At 46.0% G+C, this 13,567-nt stretch overlaps 1 protein-coding gene across 13 annotated transcripts in view; it reads left to right on the top strand.

The window, feature by feature from the left end:
• The window catches only part of LOC147020852 (BTB/POZ domain-containing protein KCTD3-like), a 97,156-nt gene extending 84,265 nt beyond the window's left edge, over nucleotides 1-12,891 (top strand). For all 13 annotated transcript variants that reach the window (XM_085896551.1, XM_085896543.1, XM_085896547.1 and 10 more), the window contains 2 exons: nucleotides 2,434-2,572; nucleotides 10,158-12,891. In XM_085896551.1, coding sequence (XP_085752677.1) covers nucleotides 2,434-2,572; nucleotides 10,158-11,016 — 998 coding nt within the window. In that variant the 3' untranslated portion in view covers nucleotides 11,017-12,891. The remainder of the gene's footprint in view (nucleotides 1-2,433; nucleotides 2,573-10,157) is intronic.
• Nucleotides 12,892-13,567: the final 676 nt, after the last annotated feature.

Genomic DNA, 13,567 nt, shown 5'->3' with positions numbered 1-13,567 from the left:
TATGACGTCATATCAATTTTTATGACGTCATTCCTATTTTTTGACTTTTTGTTTCACAACCCAGAGTTTTCATCGGATCTTCATGAAACTTGCCATGTATATGCAGAAAGCCCACGCGCAAGCAGTAACCATCTCCGATTTTGGAAATTCTTCCTCGAAAAAAAAGTTGACGTCATGATATCGCCGCTAATGGAAATTGCCTATACCATTATCTCCGAAACTCGGCAAGCTCTTTGAATTTTGTTTGCGGGAATCAAGCCGGGCATTAGCACAGATAATTTATCGCAAACCTGATACATCACAATGACGTCATATTCGGTTTTATGACCTCATCATTAAGAGGACGAGGATCTCAGCTCATTCGAGCTTGTTCAAGTTAAAAAAAAAAAAAATGGCTGCCGAACCACGTGACAGATGACATCATCAAAAAAATTTTCTGTCAACTAATTTATCCCAAGATGACCCTCACAAGTTTTCATACTGATCGGATGTAGTGTTATACATATGTAATTATCATCTCATAATGAAAGTACCTATGACGTCATAAATAAAAATCGCACTTAGTCCCCATGGGGAGCACTTGCCATGTGCCAAGTTCCAATATTTTCCTTGATGCGGTTTTGGAGATACAGAGGTCCAAATTTTTTTCGTTTTTCCAATATGGCGGCCACTCCACATGACCTATGACGTCATAATTATCATTAAACATTCTACACGAGTAGCCACTTGTATGGTGAAAATTTTGTGTCGATCTGACAAGCTGTTGCAGCGAAAAACACTAAAACTCTGTGCAGACAAACAATCAGACAAACAAACCCCAACGCAATACCCTCTCCTCTGGCAAGGGTAACAGCTCGGATTGATGTGATTTCACAGTCCTTATTAATGACACATAGACACAGGTTTGTAATTGTTAACATTTGCTCTTGAATTAAAAAATTACTTCATCCAAATGATACATCCTGTATTTGATAGTTGGGTGGGTGGAGGTAAATTTCAATATTTAGTACAGAAGACCTTTCTCAAATACTTTACCAATATATAGTAACGGTGGACCGTGAGGTGGACACGTGCTCAAATCTTCCACCCGAACAATCACCAATTTAGCGACGGTTTGTCCTCAGACAGAACGCTGTTCGCCGAGAAAACCAAACAAATCTTTGTTTCAGTTTCCGACATGCAGAACCTCCAACGAGATTTGCCATCTATGGTAATTTCCCCATTTAGAAGAGGATTGGGGACCATGCAATGAACTGAGCGATGGGAAACGTACCGCAATTTTGAGCCTACTAACGAGGTTTACGCCAAATTCCAATTGACACGCGTTTAGCTCATGCCGCCGATGATTGCCAAATTGCGAACCTCGTGCCAGGCTGACACTCCAGTCGTGAGAAACTGAGCTAATAAATAATCAAAAGCAAGCAATGAGGGATCGGGAAAACAAGAAGAGCAGGCACACGTATCAATAATTATTTATACACTTTACAGATCCCATAATATCTCGACAGCATACTAGATCTCGACAGGATTAACTTACACATTCACGCCACAAGGATTTGGGCAGGGTGAGGTCATAAGACAAAGAGAGAGAACCTGATACCCATGAGATAACTGTGTGGGGTCAGCGGTGGCTGGGCCGAGGGATGGTAAGTCCTTGGTGGAAAAGAGACGTGTCAACCATGTGGCATCTGGGTTTCATATCCTCTCAGCACATGAGCTTGTGTGGGGTTGTTGGGTCTTGTATCTCTCCGGGTCTACCACCTCCACTCACTGGGCTTTGCGGGACGTCTCTCACTCTGAGAGACGTCCTCGCTCCTCACTCGGTGCCGTTTCTGCCAAACTCTCCCAACTAACTCAACGAACTGCTCGGTGACGACTGCCCGTTCTGTCCCCATTCCTCGGCTATTCTTACCTCTTGACCGTGCATTGATTGATTCACCGCCTGGCCTCTGAACTTTTTGCCATCCCTGCTGTTGCGAGTGGTTCCGGGTGGGCCTGATGATTAGTAGCACGGCTGCAGTTCTTACTTTCGCATACTGTCGCCATCCTTGGAGGTGAAGGGGGAGGTGGGGATTCGCTGGGTCTTTCGGGGCGAGTTAAATGCAGTTACATTTAAAGAAACAGAAATTACATCGGGAACGATTTCGAGGATTAATGAAGGGGCATGTTGAGGAGGCCTGTCTACACATTAGGGTGGGAATGGTCATGGTTAACAACTCCGAAGCAAACTTCAACTCTTGCTCTATCATTTTCCCACAGAAACCCCACACTTATGCTGAACATGTATTGATGGTATAAATAGTCTAGTTTATACCTGTTACCCCCTATACGTCTTCCCTCAACAATATATTGGTGTAACCTAGTTTGTCTAATGTAACATTTTCAGAGATGTATATTTGGCTCTGGGTATAGTTTGATTTTTGTGATGTGCAGAGACCGGAAGCCCTACTGAGGTGGAGCTTTTGAGGCTGTTGGATCAGTGTGACCTGAGTGCATCTCGTTGTGTGACACCAAACATGAGCCCCGCATCATCCCTGTTGCAAGCTGCACGGCTACGTGCCTCAACAAACAGGTCCTTCACCCCCTTTTCTCATCAAGTGTACTGTCTCTCTGTGATCTCCACCTCCTCACTTTATCTCGTTCAAGATGTTCATGTGAATAATCAGCTACTCGTTATAAAGCTTTGCATGCATATCAATCTGGAATGGCAGACTTCTATTCAAAGATTACATCAGGAAAATCACCCAACAATCGGGAAATGTGTGATACTGGCTGCGAATTACTTGAGAAATGAACCAATGTCTGTAGTAAACCTCACTGGTGAAAGACCATTCCTTTATGGTTGTGGGAAACGTATCGACTCTCCTCAGCTATATCATAGTGAAAATTGAATGTACTTTTCTATGTGGACATCTCCAAGTAACATACCAAAGATTGCTGGTGCTTTTGATCCCTTTTTCCAACAACCCAACTTTTACGACTTATTATCCATTTTTTCTCTTGCAAACAAATCCCCCTCGCTCTTTTGATCGGAGCATCGATTAATCACTCTACCCTTTCCTGTCAAACTACTAATTTTCCAAGAACGAAATCTCAACCTGCTATTATCCCTCAATTGAGCTGTTGAACTCCAATCAATCAATGAAACTCCAGCTGATTGAACTGGAGAGCTCCAGTCCATGGCATTGGACCTGAGATTTATATATCCGGATGGGCAGCCATGATGATAACCCCCAATCTGAACGACTTAGGATTTAATTCGAGTTCACCATCTCCTCGCCATCTGTTGAACAAGAATAAGGCGTGGTGGGACTGGCCTGGTTTTTTTTTTAATCTGAGTTTTCTTCTCCTTGATCCGCCCAACATATTCGTAGCAGGCTCACCGCTTGCACTCAGGTGTGTGGGCAGTCTTAGTCAGTGGATGTAAAGGCAAGTCTTCTTGTTTCACTTGGTGAAAGGTGCTACCCATACAAATCCATTGATATTGTACAAAAATATATATATATATATATATATATATATATATTGTTATGAATTTTGGCCCGTCCGGCGTGCGATCGGCCACGTAACTCGAATCGCGACGCGTCGCCCACCGGAACGGACAATTCAGTCTTGACCCTCCTGAAACTACCCCCAGGAGCCAGTCACGGGTGGGGGTTTAACCTCACCACGATCGTGCCAATTGCCCACCCGCGCAGGATAGGGTTGCTCGCCAAATTCGATCAACCTAAGTACCTGCGCGAGTGGTCGACCGGGCGATCGTACCTCGCTGCAGGTCGACTTCGGACACGAACCGCTTAAGCAGCTCGTTCCGTGCTGCAGGGATAACCGAGCGGAGTTATCGTCGACCACGATGGTTCAGATTACTTATCGGGTGTTTCAACCCACTACCAATCCCTTATGTGATGCAAGATGCAACTTTCAAACAAAGGAAAGGACGCAATGAAATGGGAAACAGTTGAACAAGCAAGCACTTTATTTCACACACACAACACAGGCACGTAAGGCAGTAATGCAATATGCAGCAAAAGCAAAATGCAGCAAAAGCACGACGACCGACTATAATTATTTAAAACACTTAAACAATTATACTTGGCGGGACTCGGCGCCACGTCTTTCATTCAAAATAAACAGGAAAGACCTCCCCATAGGCAGGGAGGTAGACGGGGTCCGTGGACCAAATGTGCGCGGAACCTGGAGGAGCGGCCAGGTCCACGAGACCGAAAAGGTCTTACCCGCGTCCTTGTGACTCGATGGCGGGCAAGCCGCAATATCAGCGCAGCTGTGCCCCGACTCCGTGCTCCTGGCGTGGTTGGTGAGCCCTCTCCGGCGTGTTCCGCGCAAGCACGGTTTGGTCGGCACCACGGTTAGGGTGGGGAATGAACGGGGACACCGGCACTATCTCAGCGCGGATGGGGGGGGGGGAATTGTTGATGCTCAGGGTCGAGCGAGGGGAATGGCTGGCTGGTTGGTCGCTTGTGAAAGCGAAGGTGGCTCTTCCAGCGACGAGACGACACCAACGACGAGAAAAGCAACCCCCACACTACAACAACCAGTTCCACACAGACTCCCGTCTTTTATAGACTGGGGGAGGAGCCTGTATGCAGATTTTAGGATCAAAACGCGATTAGAGGCGGGGCCACGCCACCCTCTGTTCAGCCATTGGTGTGGCAAAAATGGGCGTGAGCCTTTTTTGATGCGAATTCCTTTCTGAGAGGAATTCACATTCATCGCGCTTGGAGGCGGGGCCACACCGCCCGACGCTCGCCCATTGGACGGAGGAAAAGGGGCGTGAACCTCCCCTGATCCGAATTTCTCTCCCGTAAAGGCATCCATTGCACTCGCGGCTTGCTGCGTTCGGCAGCAATCACCAAACGGCTTCGGACAGTCTGACGTTCAGTGTTGACTGGTGGTGGGGTCGATGGTTGTGGAAGGAGAAAGGCGAAGGTGGTGGGGGGTTTGCTGTGGTGGTTTGGTGGTTGGCGGGCGTCGTTTGGGAATGGCGGTGAAGTGATGTTTGCGGGATGGAGTTGTGGAGGTAAAGAGGCGAAGGTGGTGTTTGAGTTGTTGGCGGCTTAATGGTCCAAAATAACGATAGAGAAAGAAAAATGGCTAACTCATAGCTTCGCAGCCCGGATGAATCGCACATATTCACTCTAAACAACAGGTGTGGGCTAACTACACATGAACTTATCGATATATCTCACCTGAGGACCCTTTATGGTGTATTGCGAATTTCCACAGCCGTAACAATATATATATATATATATATATATATATATATATATATATATATATATATATATATATATATATATATATATATATATATATATATATATATATATATACTGAGGGTGAGTCAAAAATTATCTGCAATATATTTTTATTTAAATAATGAAGCCACATTTGAGCATGTACAAGAGCATCATTTTTCCACATCGTCCCCCTGCTTTTCAACACACTTAGTCTATCGGTTCACAAGCTTCTGTATGCCCTCAGAAAAAAAATGTTTTTGGCTGAGTGATGAGCCACACATCAACCTCTTCTTTCACTTGTTGGTCACTGGCAAAGTAGTGGCTTCTTAAAGCGTCTTTGAGTGGAGTGGACCAAGCAGGTGAAAGTCTGAAGGGGCCAGGTCAGGACTGTACGGAGGATGTTCCAACACCTCAAAGTTCAATTGCTGGAGGGTTTCCACAGTATGGGTGGCAGTTCCCGCTAACGCAAACCATTTAACCAGAAGGCATTGTCATGCAACAATACAACGCCTTTTGACGGTAGCCCTCGGCGTTTCCATCGAACAGCTGATTTCAACTGGTCCCGGAGCATTTTGCAATAAACGGGCACTGTTTACCGTTGTGCCCCCCCCTCCCTCCCCTCTTGATCGTTTTCCAAAATTGGGCCTCGAGTCCAAAAAAAGTGTGAACATCACTTCTCTGGCCAATGGCTGTTTTTTGAACTTCTTTTTGACTGGTGATGTCGGATGTTTCCACTCCGTACTCTAGCCTTTGCTCTCTGGCTCGTAATGGTGGATCAACATCTCGTCTCCAGTGACAATGCATCTCAAAAAAGCATTCCCTCCATGACAAAAGTGGTTCAAAAGGCTTTTTCAGATTGTCACACAGTTGTGCTTGTGCTCTTCTGTGAGTTGTTTTGGAACTCATCTTGTAGAAACTATTTGAAAGCCAAGTCAGTTGTTGATTATTTTATGTGTAAAACCATGACTGATGTTCAGATGTTGTGCCACTTCATCAATAGTCGACCGTCAGTAATCCAGAATCGTGGTGCGCACTCGTTCAATGTTTTCTTCTGTTGTGGACTTGGATGGGCGTCCAGGTCTTTCATCATCAGTGACACTTGTGCGGCCTTTTTTGAACATGATAATCCAATCATACACACTTTGCTGTGGTAAAGCACTGTTCCCATCTTGTGCTGAAAGTCTGTGATGGATTTCTGCTCCTGGCACACCTTCAGCCCACAAAAATCATATCACTGCATGCTGCTCCTCTTTGGTGCAAACAGACAGTGGAGCGGTCATGTTAACTCCCTTACAATGATGCAACTACTGACTGCTCAAGGTTGAATCTGCTTCACAATGGTGAAAACAGTTCTTGCTTGTATCTGCAAGTACAATAAGCAATGTAGTCAACACAACATCGTTTTTAATAAATCATTGCGGAATATCTGAATATATATATATATATATATATATATATATATATATATATATATATATATATATATATATATATATATATATATATATATATATATATATATGTATTGCATCGCCGCGGATTACATCTCGCATGGTAAAACCGCATAATCTGCAAAGAGCAACCATCCGTCTGCCACCCAGACAATTGTTCCTGCTAATGCAAAGAATTCAACCAGAAGGCATGTGATGTGATCGGCGGGTAAATCAAAACATGTGGAGTGTGACGAGCACTCCCCGGATCCCCATTGGACAAAGTCCAACACCAGTGGGGAATCGAGGGAGTGCTCATCCAATTAGGCCTCAGCTCAGCGACTGTCAAACTCTGCCAAACCTCAGCCTGGCAACTCTGGTTTGCATTCATGGGAACAATCGTCTTTGTGGCAGATGGATGGTTGTTCGTTGTGGATTGTGCAGTTTTACTGTGTGCAACATAATCCACGGTGATGCTTTCCATAACAGCCAGAAGGTGCAATTGATTGTACATATATATATATATATATATATATATATATATATATATATATATATATATATATATATATATATATATATATTGTTGCGGTTTTCGCGCCCGCCGGCGTGCGAACGGCCACGTAACTCGAATCGCGGCACGTCGCCCACCGGACGGACAATCCAGTCGTGACCCTCTCGGACTAACGCCGGGAACCAGTCACGGGTGGACCTTTCGGTCTCACCGCGATCGAGCCAATCAGCCCCGCGTGGGATAGGGTTGCTCGCCAAATTCGACCTACCTAAGTACCCACGCGGAGGGTAGACCGGGCGATCGCACCTCGCCGCAGGTCGACTTCGGACACGGGCCACTTAAGCGACCCGTTCCGTACTATCAGAATAACCGAGCGGTGTTATCGTCGACCTCGACGGTTCGATTAATTATCGGGCGTATTCAGCCCACTACCAACCCTTTACGTGAAGCAAGATGGGGATTCAATGGAGGAAAAGACGAAGCGAAGCGGGAGAACAGTTCAACAATAAAGCACATTTATTCGCGACGAACGGAAAGCACACAAATACAATTCCACCAAATGCACACAAAAAAGAAAACACAATTCCATTCACACAAAAAGCAACCATAAAAGTGAAAACACAGTGCAGAGCTAATACCGACTACCGAGCACACGGCAACACTTATACAATTCTACTTCACAGACGGCGCCGACAACACATACCCAAAACCAAAGAAAGAAAATCCCCAAGAATGAGGTAGGCCTGGGGCCGAGACCGGGTTGGGCCTACCCGTCTGGTGATGAGACGCGGAGCGGCGATGGCCCCGCAACCCGCGGGCCTCGTGGACAGTGCCTGGCAGGGGGTGGGAACGGGGCCCCCTTGGTCGCACTATCTCAGCGCGGGGGGAAACAGGAGGGGGTTGCTGATGCTCGGGGTATAGAGGATCTTTATTATGTGCGCGACGAGCGTCTCCACCTCGGCCAGGTCGCGCTGCCGGCCTCCCAGGGGTGCAGCTCCCTGCACGACGCGAGCACCCCCTCGTCCGCCCTCGCCGCCTCTCCACAGCTCGTCCCCTCCGTTCCGACTTCAACGCACACGACGAGCAGCTCCACCGCCCGCGAAGTCTTGACTCTCTGTTCCGACTCCTTCGCCTCGTTCCGACCTTTACTACTTGTTTGTGACTCCGACTCCCGTTCTGCTGACTCTCTCGTTCCCGTTCTGCTGACTCCCTCGTTCCGACTTTTACGACTCCTTTGACTGACCAACACCGTCCTTTTATCCCCCCCGTAACTTCGCCGTTGACCCCCTCCCTTTGACCTTTCAACTCGCTCCCCATTGGCCCGAGAAAAAGTGGGCGTGAAGGCTTTTTGATCCACAAATTTGCATATATCGATCGCCCTGGGGGCGGGGCCAATTCGCCCCTCGCTCACCGATTGGACGGCAAAAAGTGGGCGTGTGTCGTTTTCGATCCGTTTTTGAAGCAGAAAATCCGTGGTTTTGTACACGCTGTTCAACGTGCGCCCTACACGAGTCCAGCATCGGTGCCCATGAGTGGCGCGAGATGACGGTGATGCGATGGTGGCGAGTTGCGACGGTAAAGGTCATGGCGGTTGTGGTGAAGCGGCGTTGTGGTTGGTGGTTGTTGTTGTGGTTGTGATGGTGGCGATTGGTCCAAAATAAAGATAGTAAAAGAAAAACGGCTATCCTGAAGAGTCGCAGCACGTATAAATGACATGTATTCCCACTAGACAACGGGTTTGGGCCTAACTACACATGCACTTACCGAGATACCTCACCTAAGGGACCTGAATGGTGGTTTGCGAATCTGGTAACCACAACAATATATATACTCATGATCTCTTCGACTCCAAATGACCCCAATCCTAAGAACTCCCTTCTTCCAGGTTATTGTGATTTTCACCTCCCCCTCAACCTCTTTTCATTTGTTCGTTCTCGGTTGGCTTGTTCTTTTCCTGTTTCGGCCGTGCTTTCCCCTTCCTTTTCTTGCTGTGTTTTATTCCCTCCACCACCGAAGGTGAATGAGGTTATGTTTTCACTCTCCTCTCTGTTTGATTGTCTGTTTTTCTGTCTGTCTGTGTGCAGGATATCTCAAAAAGTTGTGTACGGATCCAGATGAAATTTGGCGGGTTGGTTGGGTATGTGACGAGGACAAACTGATGAGATTTTGGTGAAGATCCAGATCCGTCTTCCAGATATTTTTTCAAATGATTCTTCACCATTGAGAGATAGGGCTAAACTAATGCAGAGCGCGATATCTCAAACCGTTGTGGACCGGTTCGGATGAAACTTTGTGGACACGTTGGGTGTGTGACAAGGACTAATGGATTCGATATTGGTGAAGATCGAATTCAGATCTGGATACGAGAATTATTTATTTTTTAAAGTGATTTTTCACCATTGAGAGATTGGTCCCAAAAAGATATCAAGCAAAATATTTCAAAAATGTATTGGATCAGATATGTTCTTGTAGATCAGGCATTATGTGGCGGAGGTATGTGCTCTACTGAGTGCCCTTCTAGTTCAGTTTGTGTCCAGCTTGTTCACCCTCATGTGTCTTTCTCTTGCTCCTGTTGATCCCGCTCTCACCTCCACTCTGCTGTTGGTGTTTCCCGCTTTCCATTCCATTCCCTTACATTCTCCTATAGCTCTTCCACAAGCCTTAATCCTGTATACAAAAGATACCTTATTTCTAATGTATTCTCCTTCTCCTTCACAGCCCCCTTCCCTTACCCCTACCCACGCAGTGCCCCATCCATTTCCCACTTTCACCCTCCTTTCATTCCCATGTTTTACCAAATGTTCTTCCTTTTCTCGTAGTGTTCCTCTACCCACCTCTTGAATATCTAATATGTAGAACATGGTTCCTAATCACATGATAAATTGTTTTCCATTTAAAACCGTAACCATAAAGTACAGATATCGAAGCCTTGATTTCTTCGTCTCTTACTTGCAGCCTGCAATTCCAGCTGACTGAGGGTTCTCGTGAGCCCTTTGGGGGTGTTGGTAATGGCAGTCCATCTTCCTCCGGCCTACGTGCATATCGTGACAGTCCTCTGTCATCACGCGCACGCCGAGCTGAAAGCTTCCATGGCATACGTGATGCAGAGCCTCCGCCACCATTGCCCCCTCCCTTACAAATGGGCAGCACTAGTTCAGGTCAGAGCTGCCTTGGCCCTTGCGCACGGCAGAATCCTTGTTGTACTCTGATGCGGGATGGATCAACTCGGCACAGCTATGGTGAGCCTGGCTGCAGTAGTATAGGGGTTGGTAGTAGGGTGACTGCAGAAGCAGGAGTTGGTCCCGACTCATCCTCGTGGTCTATGCGATGTCCTGATGGCGGTGAAGCACCTCGTAGTAAAAGAGGAAAGTCGGCTAATGCTGTCTCCCACGATGTACAGAGCCACTTGTCCAGGCAAGATGGACCACAAGGACATCGGCACATGCATGGGGAAATGGTGGACATTGGACCACGAGGAGCAGCAGCCTGTGACGAAAGCTTGGGACGTGGTGTGGGTGAAGGATTGCGCCGGCGAGCAGATGTAGAGGATGCAGAATATAGATGCGAACATGGTACACGACGAAAAGGCCCCTTTGACAGTGTGCTGTTGCGTAGGAAGATGGCACCTCCCACTGCCGTGTCACCCCCACCTCCAACCTCCCCATCTATGCCAAGCACCTCATCCATTCCTCCACCGCTCCTGCCTCTTGGTGTCATGTCAAGCCGTGCTGTTGACTTGGCACCCTTGCAAGGGTCTCTGCAGCAATCGTTGCCACGTTCAAAAGAGCCAGCATGTCACGAATACACCGTGTGACGTGCTTTTTGCTGTCCACGAAGAGGGCTTCCTACGAGAGCAGATGCAGTAGTTTGGATTCATATAATCTGATTGAGGGCTGAGAAATTGATGTAGCACAGAAGCAGTGACATTTTCACTGCGTTCGAGTTGCAAATGTCCCATGGGAGAATGGTTCGAAGGGTTTATATTCTATCTTTGAAGTCTGTTTGAGTTTTCTTTTTAAACGTCAAGTTGTACATCAAATTCATCGTGGGTCTTTTTAACATTGAGGCAAGGAATGTATTTGCTGATTCTTTTGTATGGTCAAGAAATTAAGAGCTTGGCTTTAAGCATAGTGAATTTATATTGATTAGTAATGTTGGCTATGAAAGGAAAGTTAGAAAGGACGATAGAAAACGGACATCCTTACATACACCCTTACATATAGGTGTTCATTTATTGATACGAGTTGTCCATTTCCTGACTATTTTACCAGGTTCATCGGATAACATCTGAAGTTTTGCATCCACACATTCGGTACCTGCGTGTACGTTGATTTATTTATGGATGATGTCGAATTGGAAGCGAATCGGTGTAGCTTGGCACTGTCATACAACACCATATTTGATTTTCCTTTGGTGAAATACTGCTCCAAGCCGTCTGCGCCAAGTGCCGCCTTGTATCGTGTGCATGTCGGTGTCAGCCCTGCAGCAATGATTTTTCAAGCTTATTGCAGTGAGGTCTTGGGTTTTTGCTCTTGCTACGTTTCGCTTGCAGCAGATTGTGCTTTGTAGCAATGCGTTATGTGTGCTGACTACTGTGTACCAGTTAGTGCTGTGCTCATCCTAAGCATGACCTCAAAAAGTGAAAATGCTTAGGAAAAAAAAAATTAATTAAAATAACTACTAAAGTTCTCTCTAAAGAAATCCGTGTTATCTACTGGGCAGCATTCCGTAAAGCAGTGTCTTTTTATTACTAAACAACACAGAGTCTGTATTATCAGTGGAGAGGCCATGTCATCCTTTGTCGACGCAACCATCAAATCGCTATTTCATCGAGGTATCAAGTCGAACATGAAAACGGTACAATGCTGCAAACGTGCGGTACTCTACCCCACAACATCTCAAAGCTTGCGCTAGGACGTCGATAAATTCACGATTTTGACCGATTCATTTTTTTTGTGGCACAGCCACGCGTCCTGATACTTGGAATCCATCTGCTGCGGTTTTGACTTTGTATAGAAGGCTCTCTGTGGCCTCGAGCAGACTGTCCCAACCAACTTAGGACGGCACAACATCAAGTATTGTTTGTCCATTGTAAAAATCGGAGCTCTTGAATTGCTTACAAAGGGGATGTTCGTGACTCGCTATCATGGGAGAGTTTGGGTAATTATCAAAGGTCTGATGCTCCTTCGTCACATCATGCTGCTCAATATGTAAACTTTGCTACACGTCTCAATTTTGGCCGAGTGACATCCATATTGAATGTATATTTCCAGCATTGCACTGTATTATTTAACCCCCTACACCTCCCCCCCTTTCCACCTCCAAAATCCACCATTTCTAGCAACAACAATCAATGCATTGCTTCGAACATTTCTCTGTCATTCTTTATCGTCACATCAGGTTCACATTCTTAAGCTGTATTATTTTGCAAGTTTCTCAACTCCAGTGAGCTTTTGCAATCGTGGCGGACCTACAACCCCATCATGTGATCAAGGCATGTATACATCGTGGTTGTGCGGTTTCGGGTGGGGATAACTACATTCCACAAGCACCTTTTTTCATAAAGCAATTTCACCATTTTATCTTTGACGTTTTTGGTGTAATATAGCTGCCCCATAATAATAATAAACAGTATGGACAGTCTGTTCATTTATTACCCATGGAGCGATAATAAAAAGAGTTGATGTTGTGTGCGTACTCCATTTATTTATTTATTTATTTATTTATGTTTGGGAGACAGGAATCTCGGCTTATGGAGGAGCTAAATGACAATGGGCATCAGGTTCACAGACGGGATAAAAGGGGAGCAATGATACCGACATTGCACATGAGTGGCAAAAAGGAAAGGACTGGGGTCAGCGAGAGGAGAAGAGAGCAGAGGTGGTGATTATGGGAACAATGGAAGCAGAGATGAAGGGATGTAGGTGACCGTTCCACTTAGATTTGGGGAGGATAATTAATCAATTGTGGGATTTGAAACAAAACGTATGCGACTTGGACAGACTGGATTAGGATGGAATGACGAGAAGGCTGCAGAAGAGAGGCCTCCAACCTTCCCGAAATGAGTCAGAAGTCGACCTTGGTACATTGACTATTGCCGAGATATACCAATAACATATAGCCTTGAATGTGATGGTCTCCAAGGGAGCAAGATGGGAATAGCAGGTATACCAACCCAGAGTGGGGAACACACACTCCATGATGCTTCGGATGAAAGCCTTATACATTGTAATGATCTCTCGGTGGCTTAGAATGGACAATCGAGATCTTGGCCTGCTTTATAAATCATTTTGGTTATTTAGTCCAGCCAAGATGGATTGTGAGGCCTTGGGACTCCAGATACTGTACCACTTCCAGGTGTTGTC

This window comes from Eptatretus burgeri, chromosome 9 (assembly GCF_056783735.1).
Source record: "Eptatretus burgeri isolate ZD-2024b chromosome 9, Ebu_testis_v1, whole genome shotgun sequence".
In the NCBI taxonomy this organism is placed as follows: Eukaryota; Metazoa; Chordata; class Myxini; order Myxiniformes; family Myxinidae; genus Eptatretus; species Eptatretus burgeri.
Note: the sequence above shows the minus strand (reverse complement) of the source record. Positions and strands in the feature narration are given on the sequence as shown.